The sequence below is a fragment of the Formica exsecta genome, unplaced genomic scaffold (genome assembly GCF_003651465.1).
Source record: "Formica exsecta isolate Colony F162 unplaced genomic scaffold, ASM365146v1 scaffold138, whole genome shotgun sequence".
In the NCBI taxonomy this organism is placed as follows: Eukaryota; Metazoa; Arthropoda; class Insecta; order Hymenoptera; family Formicidae; genus Formica; species Formica exsecta.
The window spans coordinates 1,197,651-1,214,035 of NW_021848711.1; the positions used below are offsets into that span (position 1 = coordinate 1,197,651).

General features: G+C 36.3%; 2 protein-coding genes across 8 annotated transcripts in view; one reads left to right on the forward strand and one right to left on the reverse strand.

The window, feature by feature from the left end:
• The first annotated feature begins 1,385 nt into the window (after positions 1-1,385).
• On the forward strand, positions 1,386-14,265 carry LOC115246024 (cylicin-2-like). Of its 2 annotated transcripts, none has more exons than XM_029824596.1 (3): positions 1,386-5,829; positions 5,997-7,395; positions 7,705-14,265. In XM_029824596.1, exons 1-3 carry the CDS (start codon positions 5,735-5,737, stop codon positions 7,939-7,941), a joined length of 1,731 nt encoding a protein of 576 aa, XP_029680456.1. In that variant the 5' UTR covers positions 1,386-5,734; the 3' UTR covers positions 7,942-14,265. The 2 variants fall into 2 exon arrangements, with proteins under 2 accessions (XP_029680456.1, XP_029680455.1); XM_029824595.1 differs by having other exon boundaries at positions 1,386-5,350; positions 5,506-7,395.
• The window catches only part of LOC115246022 (CREB-regulated transcription coactivator 1-like), a 29,569-nt gene continuing 27,219 nt past the window's right edge, over positions 14,036-16,385 (reverse strand). For all 6 annotated transcript variants that reach the window (XM_029824591.1, XM_029824594.1, XM_029824590.1 and 3 more), the window contains 3 exons: positions 15,559-15,633; positions 15,262-15,418; positions 14,036-14,956 (listed from right to left, as the gene is read on the reverse strand). In XM_029824591.1, coding sequence (XP_029680451.1) covers positions 14,739-14,956; positions 15,262-15,418; positions 15,559-15,633 — 450 coding nt within the window. In that variant the 3' untranslated portion in view covers positions 14,036-14,738. The remainder of the gene's footprint in view (positions 14,957-15,261; positions 15,419-15,558; positions 15,634-16,385) is intronic.

Genomic DNA, 16,385 nt, shown 5'->3' on the forward strand with positions numbered 1-16,385 from the left:
GCATAGAATAATATACGGGATATCTCCGAAGCTATTGCATCATTTTTCGTTATAAATTTTTCAACGAATTTGTATATGTGATGCAGATCTCTCTTTTTGACACGATCTAAAACGAAGAGAGGGATATTATTTTTCCTTGGAATTACTTAATATTTCCAATATTATTCGCGTATCCAATAAATCGCAAAACAGATTTCTAATTAAAATGAGACGAACAAGCTTTTATCATCTGTATTTGTTATTTTATTTTCCTAAATTTTATTTTGTTATTTAAATGTCATTTTCTTTCAAACTTTTCTGGAAGTTATTGCTACAAAAAAATTGAATCCAAACTGTGAAATTTTAAAGAAATATTGCATTAGTTTCGAGATAATCTGTATATCAATATCTCTAAAATACCAGTGATCTAATAACACAAGTACCTAATACAAGTGTAACGTTCTATATAATATCACACATTGGATAAAAATCGCGATATTGCGCAAAGATTGTACGAGCCCAAGATAATACCGGAAATATGAGAAAAAAATATGTAATACAGGAAAAATATGCGAAAAGGCGTAAACTTTGTAAGATCGTAGTCGTTGTTTCAGTTTCTCGTTCTCTTTTTTGGGGGGGAATATCTCTTTCCGAATTGTCTGCGTTTCTTTGTCAAATGAAAAAATTCTGTTTGCTATCAAAACGTGCCAAGGTGAGCGATTAGACATTTGTTTTTATTGCCGTTATTCATGCTCCGATCAAGTATACCGATTGTACGTCTTAACTTTTGACCGAATAATCGAAAATTGTGATCGCGTATCTTGAAGCTTTGCACCACAACGAGCCTTTTTTTATCTCTCCGACGATTTTGTTTGACAAATATAGATAAAATCCGTTTCTGTCGTTTAAAGAGAACTGGAATTCTTTTTGAAAGCAAAATATTTCAGTGCGCGAACTTTCAGAACGAAAGGTGAGAAATAATCAAGGTACATACAATTAAATTGAATTCTCCCGAAATTAAGAAACACGATTAATGACACAGATAAGCCGATCGGCCGATGTATCGTAATAATAAGCCTCGCTCGTATTCTGAAGTATTTAGTGTAATAACGAAATAAACAAGCTAATGCCTAGACCATGTAATATGTAAGTATCATAAGATCGACACGAAATGTTTCCTATATGGCCGCGAGCCTCCGTCTATTGTACGAATCGGCGCGCGATTGCTAATTTTAGGCCTACTACAGCGTGATAGTTCTGTAATATATTAGAATAATCTCCCTGGGGATTAAGGTAATACATAAGTATCTGGAGATTGTGTGTAACTATTATATTAAATGCAGAGAGAAAAGTGTGCCTGTCGCCGCGTATATTGATCGATTTAATGAATGTGCGATTCGGTACATCTACATCAACGATATAGAAGGAATCGAGAAAAATATCGGGTATAACGGATATCTAATTTTTTGTTTGTCGCAAAAATTAAGCGAAGCGCCCTGAACCCGATCGTGAATAATTAAAAAGTTCTCATCCACTGATCTTAGACTGACAGTAACTACTCATACTAAACACCGAGAAGCATAGAAATACTCCTCTTATCTTGATCCGAGTGTGTTTAATTTATTTTTATTTATCCTGTAAGAAAGTGATGGACGAATTTAGCGCAGTAGTAGCTCGAGACGTTATTAATTAGTTGATATTTGATGCATTTTTTGCACTTTAGGAAATATACAAACGACTCAATTCCTTTTGCAACTGATATCATGCCCGTTATATTTTGAAATCATTACCAACATCTCATGTATATAGAACCTGGGAGATATGTCGATTTTATATTTAAAAAAATATTTTGAGTTTTTACAACGCGCCCAATATTCCGTTATGCTAATTCTTTTCGTACGGATGAATTTTTACCATCTATATTTAATAAAAGGATTTTTCACATATATGATAAAAAAACTCGCGAGATTTCTTCTCCCATTATATTGCGACAATAACGATTTTAATTAATATTTCATGTGCCGGTTCTATTTAGAACCTTTCCTATTAATCTTAAATTCTGATTCTGTTCAGTTCCTATCGCGCACATTATACTATGTTTACACGCAATTAACGGATAAGATCTCTGATATTATATTGTATGCTAATATATTATACAAACTATTTATGTTCCGTTATGCTATATTCAGTCCATTTATTATTTTTCATTTTTTGCAAAATAAATTACTCAATTACATAAACTGCTCAATATTAGATTGCTCAAGTTCTGTAACAATCTAACAGTAAGATAGTACCATCTAATGACATAAAATGAATAATTATGGATCATACATTAATATTGCATTGCATAAAAATATAGGCAATCGCAAAATCCTTTTGTTTCGAATTATTTAATGAAATATTTCGTGCTATTTTACATATTTCGTACAATTTTATTTTTGTACAGCAATAAACTTTCAATAAATTTAGACCACGTTGGTAAAGTAAAAAGATGCATTCGAAGCTGATTCCAACTTTAACAAACTTGGGCTGTACCGCGCGTGTCAAGTTATTCAAAATAAAATGCACTTGCTCTTCGATTGCTGTTTAGATTTTTCAGAGAATAATCTTCATTTCACAATTTATCTCATTTCTGTAGTCGAGCAAGATATCTTTATTTATGAAATTAGTACATATATTGCTCTTATTTTGTAATTAATTACGATTTTATAAATTGAAATTTATTCTAAATTATTTGCAAAATTATTACCGTATTTTTTTCTGTATATATCCTCAGATTGCGTTAAGATGTGCTTTTTTTTTAATTATATGGAAACATGGAATATATATGAAAAAATATAACATATTCAAAGTTTTATCTATATTTATACTTTTTGTAATGTATATTAAGAAAATATTCACAAGAGAGCGAACTTGTTTAATGTGTCAATATTACATAAGATTGGATGCTCATACGAAAGATTGTTACCACATGATATGATCGTCAGAAAATTCTTGATATATAAAAAACATAATGTACAGTTTATATATACACTAGATGTTTAGAATAATTACCATTGCGTGTAACATTTCTATCAATTTTTTTTGCGCGGATTTTTGAGTTTAATCATTGAAATGTATTATTTTACATCTTGACAGTTTATAATTATCACAGTGATCAATTGTTTGCAAAGATTTAAAAAAACGAGATATCTTTTATACGCGTTGCCACAAAATTTTTTTCTTTTTTCATTAGAATTACGCACACTTTAGCATAGATGTAATAGTGTTCAATCATTCCTACCAAACATCGATACAGTTTTCTTTTTTTTTTTTTTAAGACTGTTATACGCGGCAACTGATATTTGCTGTTAATTGTAAAATACGTTTTCCGTGCCTATCCGCGTAGCTGACATTCGTAGAATATTTAATTATCTAAATAAATACATATATTTTATCGCTTCGCGCATAATACACACGCTATATTATAGAGATTTATTTTCAACAATTAGTCTACACAATAGAACGACAAGTTGAAGGCTATTTTGTTCATTCGAATGATAATATAATAAACGATTATTGCTGCCTTACGTCAGATCGCTATAAAATGTACTACTTGGCGTTGACTCAACGAAAGCTCAAACGATTAATTTGCGAAAATATAGTGAAAAGTGAAGTTTCATCTTGTTAATTTACGATCAGCTGTGATACAGATGTGCAAAGAGGATAAATTGGAAACCTTTCATTTCCGCTAGACTTCTCGCGCGCATCGATTCAACCTCTCGATATTTGTAAATAATAGCGCTTCGCTTAATTTTTTAGCAAACATGCGCAAATTTTACTCGACATATATATATATATATTTTTTTATTTTTTTATTTTGGGGCTATGAGACGTGTGTGTGCGTGGATGAATGTGAGAAAGTTTGATGAACATAAGTGTGTTTATAGTATATTAAAAATAAGACGCATCGATGCATATTACTCAAGATAAAAGGCATATGCATTTGTACAGAGCAGAGCTTTTCAACAAAGATCGCGAATGTGTAAAATACTTGTCGTCTCGTCGTCTTTACCACAAGATTAATGCCGAAGAATATCTTATCGTTGATATATATCGAGCTCTGTAGAGCGCCGAATGTGTATGCCGGTCCCTTTTGTCAATGATCATAGTCATTAGATACGGATTTATCAGTTTCCGATGCAGCGCGTTAATTAATCGCCCTACAAAAGGGCGAAGGAGGATACTAGATCAAAGAGAGATTAGCCTAATATCCTCTCGCATAATTGTGCGATGAATACACAACCGTAACGATGTGCGAACCGTTCGGCGCCACGACGAAGCGATGTTACGATCCAGTTTTGAAATGATACAAATTTTATAACACGCACGCGAGAAAAAGAATTAATTAATATATTTACAATTAATATTATTTAATGTAAAGCCAGACATCGAGAGATTAGAGATCGATTTTAACAGGATGATTTTTGAAACGCCCAGACTCGCGCATTTCATCGTTTCCAAGTTTTTGCGCAAAACGACTCGTACATCTCCGCGATTATTTGAGAAATGCATTTAAATATTACGCGCACCACAAGACGAGAGGCAAACTATTTTCTTAGAGATTCTTTCGAGTGATGAGCACAAATGTCAGTATATTTTTCCCTCTTGAGTTTACAAAACAAACTGCCACTGCCGTGACGAAAGAGAATCCTCCGAGAAGAGGTAGAAGAGAAAATAAAAACAAAAAAAAAGATACGCTATGAATAAAACATAAACACTCCCTTCCCCCGCTTCGAGACATCAATATCACGGAATTGAATCCTCGTCTCGCGAGATAGGTGTCATCTTTCGTTATTCTCGCTTCTACGCGACGCGGCGCGTATCGCGTAGTCGCTTGTGTACTTGTATAAGTTTGCGCGTCGCCGTCACAGCGTTATTGTCGAGAATAATTTCGCGAGCGATTTTCTGTACGGTGTACGGTGCGATAATAGCATAACGAATTATTATAGCGTTTTTTAGCGAGAGCACTAATGCGATTTTAGCGAGGCGTTGTTTCTTTCTAGATTGATTAGAGATAATTTTTATTCGTATAGCGCGATGAGAGATGTGACCTCTGTTTTTATTAAAATAAGTTACAAAGTTAAAAATTGTATTTACTATTATATATAATTATACGATACACACATGCGCGCTGTACGCAGAGGAAGAAACAGATTTTATTTACCAAATACCAGTTTTTTAATAAAAATCTTTTTGTGAAAGAAAAATATCGGACTCATTACTTTACGAGAGGTTGCCATCATATCTCTTCACCGTACAAATCATATCCGATGAGCTTGTAACAAATTTACGATAGCATGTGTATACATATATATAAATAATTAAAACGGTAAGATAATTAATACTACGAGTTATATATTGTTATGCGATATAAATAATAACTCGTATTAATTATGTTACCGTTTTAATTATTTATGCTACTGTAAATTTGCGCATTAGTGTATCCAACCAAACTTGCTATTAAAATTGCCTGTTTTTAATTAGGAGAACGAACTGTTTCAAATGGACCGTTATACAAATCGATGATCCGTAACATAAAAAGATAACACAATCGCAAATAATCGCATTCGATACGATAGCTCGTCCTTCATAGTTTCATGATAATTTGACTTGACACAACTTGGCAAAGAAGCATGACGTTTAATTTCTTGATTACCTCCATGTAATCGAGACGCTCCACTTTCGCGATGAACTGCAAGAGCTTTTATGCAAGATGAGAAATCGATTATACTATTATATCTGCAGCTTCGTCTTGCTCGTGATATTACAACCGATTTCTCACGCGAAGCTCGTCGACGATACTCGCAGGTATTGACAGTACGTGATTTTTCTTCTTAAACCATTCCTGCAGTATCCGTCTATTCTCGCGCGATCGCTTATGGGTTCGACGATTTTTTCCGCTTGTTTCTATCATCCTCTTCGCAGATGAAATATTCGATAGATTTTACGTCGCTTAGGAGATTACACCTTTCCAGAACGAAACGAGAGGTATCCCTTGCTGAAGTGTCACAATCGCGAGGAAACGCCAACTACGAGAGAGAGGTAAACTTGGAGCGCGAGGAAAGGAGTAATGGTGATCTTGAAAAGGACGATACGTATCACCGAGAGAAACGTAAGATCTCGAAGAGATCCGCAAATCCCGATGTTCAACAATCAAACGCCGAAAAATCTATCGATCCTATAACCAATCAGCTCAGTTTGAACGGAGAATCGGATTATGCGGAGGAAGAGGCGGGCGAAGAGATGGCGAAACAAGAAAGCGATAAAGACGTAAAGACGAGCGATCTCAAGCGTTTACTCCGTGACGTCAATGTCGAGAAATATACCGATCAAGACGAGAGATCAAGTCTGTACGACGACTACGAGACGAAGGACGTCGCGAAGCGTGGTATCCTGGATGGTCCAGGGGATTATGAGGAAGTGGAGGACGATTCACCTGGGATATTGGATGATACGGTCGCGTTGGAGGAACGAGACCAAGGAGAGAGGAGAGAAACACGAGAGAATGAATCTCGGGTGAAGAGAGATCAAGCGCTTTCGGAAACGTTTGATAAATCCGAAACGAGCAATCCAACGAAGTTGGAAGAGCCGAAGATCGCGGAGAATCCTTTGACGGGCAAAATTTCTCTCGCTGAATCGTCGAAAAACTTTAATCGACGAGCATCGGCGTCCGGTGACTTAGCATCCGAGATCAAAGAATCCGGATTGAACGAGGTGATTCCAAGGTCGAGCGGTTCTACCGAGAACAAGGAATCAACGAGTGTAATTACTTTGTCCAACGGAGACGAGTCGAGCGCGGAATACGGGAAGCGCGTGGAGGAGGAGATTCAACGGAAGATCGATTCGATCAAGGAGGAGATCAAACGTGACATCGAGGCGCAGCGGCGAATAAGGAATGTCGAGGAAAACAACGCCAGGTTCGATGAGTTGCGGGATCAGGAAGAGGATGAGGAGAGACAGAGCTTTGAGGGTGAACCAATCGAAAAGCGTCAGATAAAGAGATCGATACGAGAAATCGCCGCTGCTTCTTTCTCGAAGAGAGACGATAAGAAACGCTGCTTGAAGGGAGAACGACGTGATAAGCTGCAACGTCGGTCCAGCGAGATCAGCAGACCGGATACTTTGAAAGAAAGCGAAAATCTGAAGAAACGATTCGCGATTAACCGTGATAAATCCTCCGGAGGACAAGCTCCTTCGAAAGGACTTTTAAAAAAGAAACGCGAGCGCGTCAGGCAAACTTTTTTGGTAAACAATGATCGGACAAAGAGAAGACGTTCGAGAAGTTACGCATCGCCATCTGATCGGACGGCCGCCAGACCGGAAAATGAATTATTCACGGATTTCAATTCTTATCACCATGCGGACGATGGAATGGTAAGGCTCAGCGAAAATCGAGAGTTAAACCGAGTAATTATTTTCGCGAAATAATTCAGATATACAATCATGCATTATTAAAAATTAGTATATTATACTGCACATCTTTATCTTAGAAATAATCTCAAAATATTTTATACTGGTAGAAACTGAAAAAACGTAATGATTCTACACAAAAGGATAAGTCAAAAATTCGGAACAAATTTTATTCTATATTTTCGACTTAAATTTTTAATATAGAATTATATTTATACGAGATATTTTGTATATATATATATATAAAATAAATAACACGAAACTCTATCGCAGCTACAAGCATCTTCGTCCATCGCCGGCGAAGATGAGAGCAATGACGGAGAACAGAGTCCTACAGTAGAACATTCAAATTCCTTGGCGTCTCTCACTGGGAGTTCGCAGGAATTGAGTCCGCGTTTAGCAAGAGAGTACAAAGAGGCCTTCGGTGGATTGCAGAGTGAGCCTGGCGGTGCTCTCGCTAGATTTAAAAGGATCAAACGCGTACTCGGTGGTCCTGATACGAAAAATTAAATTTTATCTCTCATAGAGAATAAAATGGAACAAACCACTCTCTCTCTTTGGGGTGAGAATATTTCCATGAATTGAAATTATCACGAAAGATACAACGTAATTTTCCGAACTTCTATCGTCGCGCAGTAACGAAGGACTAAGTAGGAATATAAGACATATATAGACCTTTTTTACGAAACGAAATATTTATAGATCTTTACGAGAGAGCAGAATGATGCATTTGTAATTAGAGAAAGGCTATAGCTTATAATATAGGGTATAATGCCATTAATCACGAGACACTCGGAGAGATTGCGAGTCGGTTTAATTAAGTAGCCTAAATGAACGAGATATATATATATATATAAATCCTTGACAAAAGTGGATAACTATGTTATCTACCGCTCTAAATTACTTATAAATTTTATTTCTTTACGCCGGCCGTGTGTGTAACACGTCAAAAGATATAAAACGAGTTTTGAATTGCTTCTCTCTTCGGACGCTTCTCTTATACAATCTTAAAATATATTACAAGCTATTTAAAAAACATCTCGCAAAGTAAACTGCACAATCTCGCTAACATTGCTTGCGCGCGCGATTGCATACGCTTTGCGTACGCGCGCGCGTGTCGTTCCTCCAGTAATTCATTTAACTTTATTTCGATAAATTTTAATTTATTAACAGACAATAAAATTCAAATCAATCAATCGATCATTTCCTTAACTTCCGCGCGCACACAATAGTATATGCTAGAGAAACATTATGTACAACAGTGACTCATCGATCGTCGGAAGGCGTTCACTTATCAATTATCACCATAGACCAATTCGAGAACCTGAAGAACGCGATACTTTAGAAACGCAGCGCATATAAGTCGATTGACTAAGTAAGTATAATGAAAATTGCGCCAACAAAGAGAAGATATTAATATTTCAGTGTTGGAATAACCGAACGATTTATTTTGCATGTGTGACTTTGGGATAGAAAGGCAAGAATTTATCATAAACGTTCGATACATTCTATGAATATTTGTCTCTCTCTCCGCTTTGTCGTATAATTATATCGATTGTCATAATTCTAAGATATGAATGCATAACATAATGCAAGAAACGGAGCAATAATATCCATCTTTTTATTTCGTAAAAAAAGTGCGCATATATAAGCGAATAATCGTCGCGTTCTCCGGGTTACCTCTTATTGTTAGCGCCAATCGAGATAAAGAGAGAGAGAGAGAGAGAGGTATCTAGGCAAAAGACACAGACGCTTCGTAGACGTTCAAGATTTAATTAATAAACGTTATTACGATTAAACACGAAGAAGACACATAAATCGTTAATCGTCTTTGTTTTTTTTCTTGTTGTGCGCTTACATATTATGGACGCCGGAAACAGGGATGTGATGCACGCCAAGTGATGCCCGCACGCCCGTAATATCCCCGAATCATACGCAATTCGCCTCTCTCCCGTTCCGTATAATCGTTCTACTTTACAACAATATAAAACAGTTATTTACATCGACGGCTAGGAGGATTCGAAAACGATGAGAATGTCGAGGGAAAACTTAGACGTCTAAAGATTTTCCTCGTCTAAATGAGTGTGCGTGTGACATGTACGTGTGAAAATGAGCGTGTACGTCTCTTTCGAGTGGTCTTTTCGCGAGGCATCGTTGCGAACTGAAAGGAAGATATATCCAAATGACGTGGAAATCGAAACGAGATGATTCTCGCGAGAATGTCTACATCTTTCCGAATGAAATCAATGTGTCGTCAAATGTATATCGTTTGATCACACTTGATTAATCGACTTATATTTAACATCGTGACTTTATAGAGACGATATTTTTTTCGAGAGCGCGAACTGACTTTCGTGACGCGCTAAAGGGCACCGCGTTTGATTGACCGTTAATTAATTAGATCGCCGTGAATATCGGTCTTATGACAAAAGGCTCGGGTCGGTGAAACGCTCAGGCACCGATCGATTTTGAGAAAACCTCTTTTTTTTTTTTTTACTCGTCAAACTTGTCCGTTGTTATCGAACATTGAAAATTAATCGAGAAATGACGGTCGAGATCGAATATATCCGCGGAACAAAATCAACTCTAATCAACATGCACGAACCTTGATATTTGCGAAAACCGGTCTCGAAACATTGCTACATCATATGCGCCGAATCAATGTGTGTATGGAGAGATTCCGAGAGATATATTTTTATCGGCGCACATGAACACCGGGATCGCATAAATATCCTTGCGAATGAAACGCGATTGCGAGATGCGACATAGGTGTTACGCATAACCGGCACGAGCTACGGCAAATAACGTGACGGATTGGCTTGGTATTTAGTGTGTGTCGAAAGAGCTCTTTTCTTTTTTATTTAAAAAAATCGATGTCTGAGAAATGGTGTTCACAATAATATAGTACAACAACGTAACGGTATTACATATAGGTAATATATATATATAAATTTTATATTTATATAATAATAGGTAAAATTCTTCTTTACCACAATATAACATGGCTATATACAAATATTACAAATTTCTTTCATTTAAGCCCTCGACGCTGCAGGATCGATCTGGCGCGAGACTAGGCAGCGACGCTTTTCCAAATTCGCTGCTTATTTTATCTTTTTTAATTGCACGTTACAACAGGCTTGCGATTTTATTAATCTTAAGCCAATCTCTCCTCCCCTCAATGCGATTAAACAGAGAGAGAGAGAGAGAGAGAGATGAGGGGGGAGAGAGAGAGAGTGTGAGAGAGGGAGAGAGAACAGTTTTGTCTTTAGGATTTGTATAGAAAAAGAATGGATGATATAAGAGAAAAGGGACGAAACGGAAAAAATTATTGAAAAACTTAAAGTGTGAAATTTTGAGGGATGCAGGAGGGGAAACAGAAAGAAAGGAGAGACGTTAGATCCTATTTCAGCTTCGTATAGCACGAAGTGAAAATATGAATTTACACGTTTATGCAGAGGATACTTTGGTCGTGCTACGTTCTATCATAGTTTCATCGATCTTTTTGATTAGATTAAAAAATGCGAGTCGACAAAGACCTCTTCTCACTTTCTACTCTTGAAAAAAGATTCGCCTTTGAAAGATTGATTTGTCAACATACACACAGTTCAAATTGTAAAATGTGTTAAATATATAAAACATAAAGTCAATTGCGGGATTATACATTCGCGTTCCGCCTTCGAATTTCAATGCGTCAAAAGATGACTTGTATCGATCCGTATCACGCAGATGCTAAAGTTATTTTAATTGCCATTTACGAAAAATTAATCTTTTTTTTTTTTATACGTAACGTGCATCCCCAGGGATCGTATATCTTCTCGAATTACGAGTAATTTGAGATAAAAAAGTTTTTCCTTGTGGCAAATCAAATTTTATTGTAAACCAGACATTTTCTCTCCGACATTTGATACCAAATATTTGCTAAGAAAACAAAATCAGAATTTATCAGGGGATCTATAAGCGAGAGAAGATACGCGATGCTTTCTGAGAGCACTGTGTCTTCGCGCAGCGATTAGAGAAAGAGAGAGAGAGAGAGAGAGAGAGAGAGAGAGAGATCATAATGTAAAAACATGTATAACTCGCTACAATCTTTGAAAGGCCGATAACTCCATATAACTATTACAGTTACATTCTCACTCATTAAGATTAATGCGAGCTAAAATGAGTGCTATCGGATTACTTATCTCATTTCACAATCTCTAAAATGATCTGATGAAATACGCAAGTTTAACGTACATAATATGTTTGCGCGATTAGAAAAGCAGTTGTTTTGCCAATCTTTAATTCCGATAAAAAAAATAGTACTTATTTAAGTAAGCGGGTCAAACTAGCTGCGAAATCACACGCAAATATTGCAAAACTATTTATCTTCGTGTTCCTTTTTCTTAATATCGGATTAATACATCCAAATAATTTTTATTTTACTTTTTTTCTCACACATTTGATTACATTTTCACTGAGTAAGTTCTTCTGAATTTTAATTATAGTTGGAATAAAGTCAACTTATTTAACGACTTTGATCGTTTATAACTTTTGATAAAAGTTATAATGTTTTTAAACCGAACAATCAAGTCATAATTAATTTATTTCTAATCAAATTAAAAAAATAACAGTTGTACTAGTGGTTTCCACGAAAAAGATGTATGAAAGTTGTAAAAAAAAATAATTTTTTAAATTCATACAATAAAATCTTTAATATAACAAAAAATGTGTGCAGAGAAAATTATCTACTTAAAAAAAAAAAAAAAAAGTTTTGATATATTTTAATTATTTTCAAGTGCATTCGCCTTCTTAATTGAAGACTTCGCGTGACACTAAATTCGTTTAATTGATAGCGCAACGATTAACGCGGTATCTCACGTGATTCTTTTTCCGTTATGTTTACCGTTGCACACTTTATCCTTTGCGTCTTGAAAGCTTCGAATATCGAAAAACAGCAATGTTCCGCGCCAGATACATGTTAGATACAAGATAATAATAAACTTGTCTTCTCCTTTTCCGAAGATGTTCCACAAATTAAGATTCTGCGCTTTTCTTTTTTGTTTCCTTTCGTTTTGATACGATGACAATGACAAATTGACGTGAACGATCTTGGTTAACATTTAACTTGGTTTAAACCTTACGTTAAACGACCGACGATCATATACATACGTTTATATTGCACGATTATGAGTCAATAGAGCACGATCTTAAAATCTATGACGAATATCTACGCGCTTTTGGCACCTCTTGCGTTTGCTTATACGCGGACGAAACTTTGCGAGTAAGAGAGAGAAAGAGAGAGAGAGAGAGAGAGAGTGAATTTCATCTACTACGATAAAACTTTTGGATATATCGATAATTTAAAAACTCTCTGGTGGTCACATTAATCACATTTTAAATATGTAAAGATTATCATTAAGTTAGTTTCTTCTCCGTCAAGAGAGGTAACGCTCTCCGCGAGATTTTTCGTTTTGCGTAAAAAAGCTCTCGTAGCCACGAAGTGAGCGCTAACCGATAGCGAGAATGTGTGAGAAAAGAGGGATTCTCTCTCCGTTACACTTCGCTACTTACCAGAACTTTTTTAGCACCGAAAGAAAATTCCGGGCACATTTATCATTCATTGTAGACGGAAGATGATCTATATTTATAAGATATGAATGTGTGTGTACGTGTGTTATTTAGCGATAGCAAATTTACCTATTTCTCATTTTACGTCCGTTCAAATTTCAATCTATTTTTAATGTAGGATGAAATAGAAGATGTGTATATAGAAGTATGCACTCGATTGGCCACCACAGGCTACGCTACTTCTGCAGATTTTCGCAGCCAAATTCCGCAATGCTAATCGCCTACATTGTGTCTTTATCTAGAACGAAGAACTTTGAATGTTATCGAGAAAGGTATGATACGCTAATCACAACATGCATAGACGTAAGGGTCGTCTTCTTGATTTTATCGTCGTTATCTTAATCTCGCGTTCGATTAATTATCGAACACGCGCGTATAAAGTATAGTATATTACTTTCAAAAAACAATTGACAAAATCGCCGAGGGTACACGCATTATGACATTTCTCTTCCTACTCGTTATTATCACTGCATTTACTCGCAGCAAATATATTAATAATCAAAATGATAGTTATAAGTAATCTTCAGAAAATGACAAATATAGAAATGATTATCAATAACAGGATTGCACACCTAGAGAAACGTATGGGATAAACCTGTTTCTGAAACTCTTACGTAATTTCCTCATTGAGATTGCCTTTGAATTTCTTCGACTTATTGTTAGCCAGCTTCAATATCACAGATTTGATATTTGTAATTTTCGATGGAGAAAAAATTGAGTCTAAAAATTTGCTACAATAATACACAATCCTGTATTATCTAATCTAAACTAACTCACTATTGTATCGCGAACACGATATTAAGGGAGAAAGAGGAGAAGTAAAAGGGAAAGAATTCCCTACAGCTAGACTATGCACTGTTAACGTAAATGTTTATGATCATAAGCTGCTACTCGTAAGGATATAATAAGGAAAAGGAAAGAAAAATCTAGATTACTGCTGGCGTGTACCGCCGATAGGCATCTCCCTCCTCTCTCACTTCTATGTCTTTATGCGTTTTTTTTTTTTAGTACGTTCCTTCGTCGAGGAACGTAATTGATCGTAATATTCTCTAAACTTTAAATTGGCCTAAACGGTAGATTACTTCACTATATAATTGCATTATGATAAAAGCATGTATAAATCAGTAAACATTTTCTTTTGTGCTTCTTAGAGATCATACATGATACAATATACAAAGTAGTGTAAAATAAAAAAAAGGGTTAATAAAGATTTTTATATATTACTTAATCGTCAAGTAACGGTTTATCACGAGCGAGAGACAACTTTCATTGGCCACTGACCTGTTTCCAGAAAACATCGCGACAGATTTTTTTTGTGTTCAAATATACTATATCGATAAAAAAAAAAACAATGCAGATCTTCAAATCTTTATGCATGAGTCGCGCGATAAAAAAAAATGCGCGCCATTAAACGAGAAAAAACATTCGTATAAAATCTACATATATATATAAATTCATATGCTGTATAAATAAAATTTACTAATAAATTTATTATTTATACACATATCTTGACACGCGCTATTGATTCCCTGCAAATTTGTCAGTGCCCAAGAAGTATCCCAATATGTCAAAGTGTCTTAAGAATTAATCGCGACACCAGGACAGAATTTATTTTATCCTATACAATAGTCGATACGGGAGTGTATGTGTATGTGTGTGTGTGTATGTGTGTTGGTAAATGAGTAAAATCTCTTCCCTTAAAGTCGATCTAACCTAAAGTGGGCTTCGGCGCTGGAATCCGATATGACCATCGTAGGGTCGGCGAGCATTTGTAAACCGTCCACGTCGATTGGATCGAGGCCCTGTCTGAGGGCGTCGTCCGATGGGAACATTTCCGGGTCAAAATCGCCCATCATCGCTGTACCTAGATCCTTCACGAATTCCGGATTTGTGAGATCGTCCGCACCGGAGAAATCTGTAACACGGTAGTTATCGAGATTCCATCACCATTTCATCGAATTACACACATTTGAAATTGTTTACGGAATTGAAATAAATCGTTATCCTTTCACTTTTTTTCGATGAAAGCATAAGCTGCGTTATACATAAATGTATTAAATATTCTTTACGGATAAAAATCGGCTTTGAAATATTATCGTAAAAAAGAAAGTAATGCCTTATTCCGAGAATAATGGATAAAACGAGCAAGATATTTTACGTCTCTTGTCACGCGGCCGCGTAATTAAAAAATTCATCGCACGTCCACCGCGGGGAATATACCTGTGAGAATGATCGTAGGTGTGTTTGGAGTTTGTGGTGTGAGCTGCTGGGTAGCGGTGTTCGTCGTCGTTGCAGGTTGATACGCCATTTGCGGACTCGTGCTGAAGTACCCCGCGTCCCCGCTGCCTAATTCGCCACCGACATTAATCATGTCGTTCTGAGAAACAATCAACGTGAGGAATTTAATAAATAAATAAAACATGTACGGGCAAGAAAAGAATGCTTTTAACGGTCTCTTTTTCTGAGAGAACATTGTAACATCGATTTTACGAGACATACCTTGATGATTCTTCTCACCTGTGTGTAATTCGTAGTATGATTCGGTGATCCGATATACGTCCCGATCGTGTTCGCCTGCACCGGCGTGTCCATCTGAAGTAGAGAAGAAAAAAGGAAGAAGGTCGTGGATGAGCCTCGTATAATTAAAAAGGCGGAAATTATAGCTGTTACAGTCTAATCAGATTTGTTCTTTAACGCGTTGATTCATCTCGCGTGTAACGTGACGTCCCTTATAAATGCTTTTTATAGAACGACATCGCGCACGCGGGAGGGAAAATAACGGAAGAGGAGTATAAAGGGAGAAATACAAGTACGATCGAAGCCGGTGAACACTCGGTACGCGCGCTCGCTCCAAGTCTCCGGAAGATCACCGTTATCTTCTCCTCGACTTTGGAATCCATTACGGCATTAGTTACGGTTCGATTTCCGGATACTTCGTTTCGCTTAATAGCCTTTGTCAAATGAAATCCCCTTTCGCTTAGCCGACATCCGGTAAGGAGCTTATTACTTCATCCTACACACGTATATCTCCGTTATTTCACATTTTCACCTGACCGAATTTATTCGTCTAATATTTATCCCGAAATTTTCGATTCTTCCTCCAAAGAGAGAAAAATGATTTATCTTTGCTGTGATTATACGAAACGATATTATAGATAACGATTTTGAACAATCGATGATTTGCGCGGATAAGGCTGTTTGGCTTCGAATTAATGTTTTTTTTTTTATATCTGTCGTAAAATATCGGCGTGCTTTTCATTCCTCTATTAAGCTGACGGGCTCGACGCCATTCGCGTTAATATCAAACGCCACGGTAACGGCCACTTGTGCGTGTAACTGCATGA

Excerpts from the sequence above, each read along its gene's own strand:
- LOC115246024 (XM_029824596.1), top strand. The coding sequence starts at position 5,735 with ATGAGAAATCGATTATACTATTATATCTGCAGCTTCGTCTTGCTCGTG. Across the intron at positions 5,830-5,996 it reads CTCGTCGACGATACTCGCAG|AACGAAACGAGAGGTATCCC; the intron begins GTATTGACAGTA and ends ACACCTTTCCAG. Across the intron at positions 7,396-7,704 it reads ACCATGCGGACGATGGAATG|CTACAAGCATCTTCGTCCAT; the intron begins GTAAGGCTCAGC and ends ACTCTATCGCAG.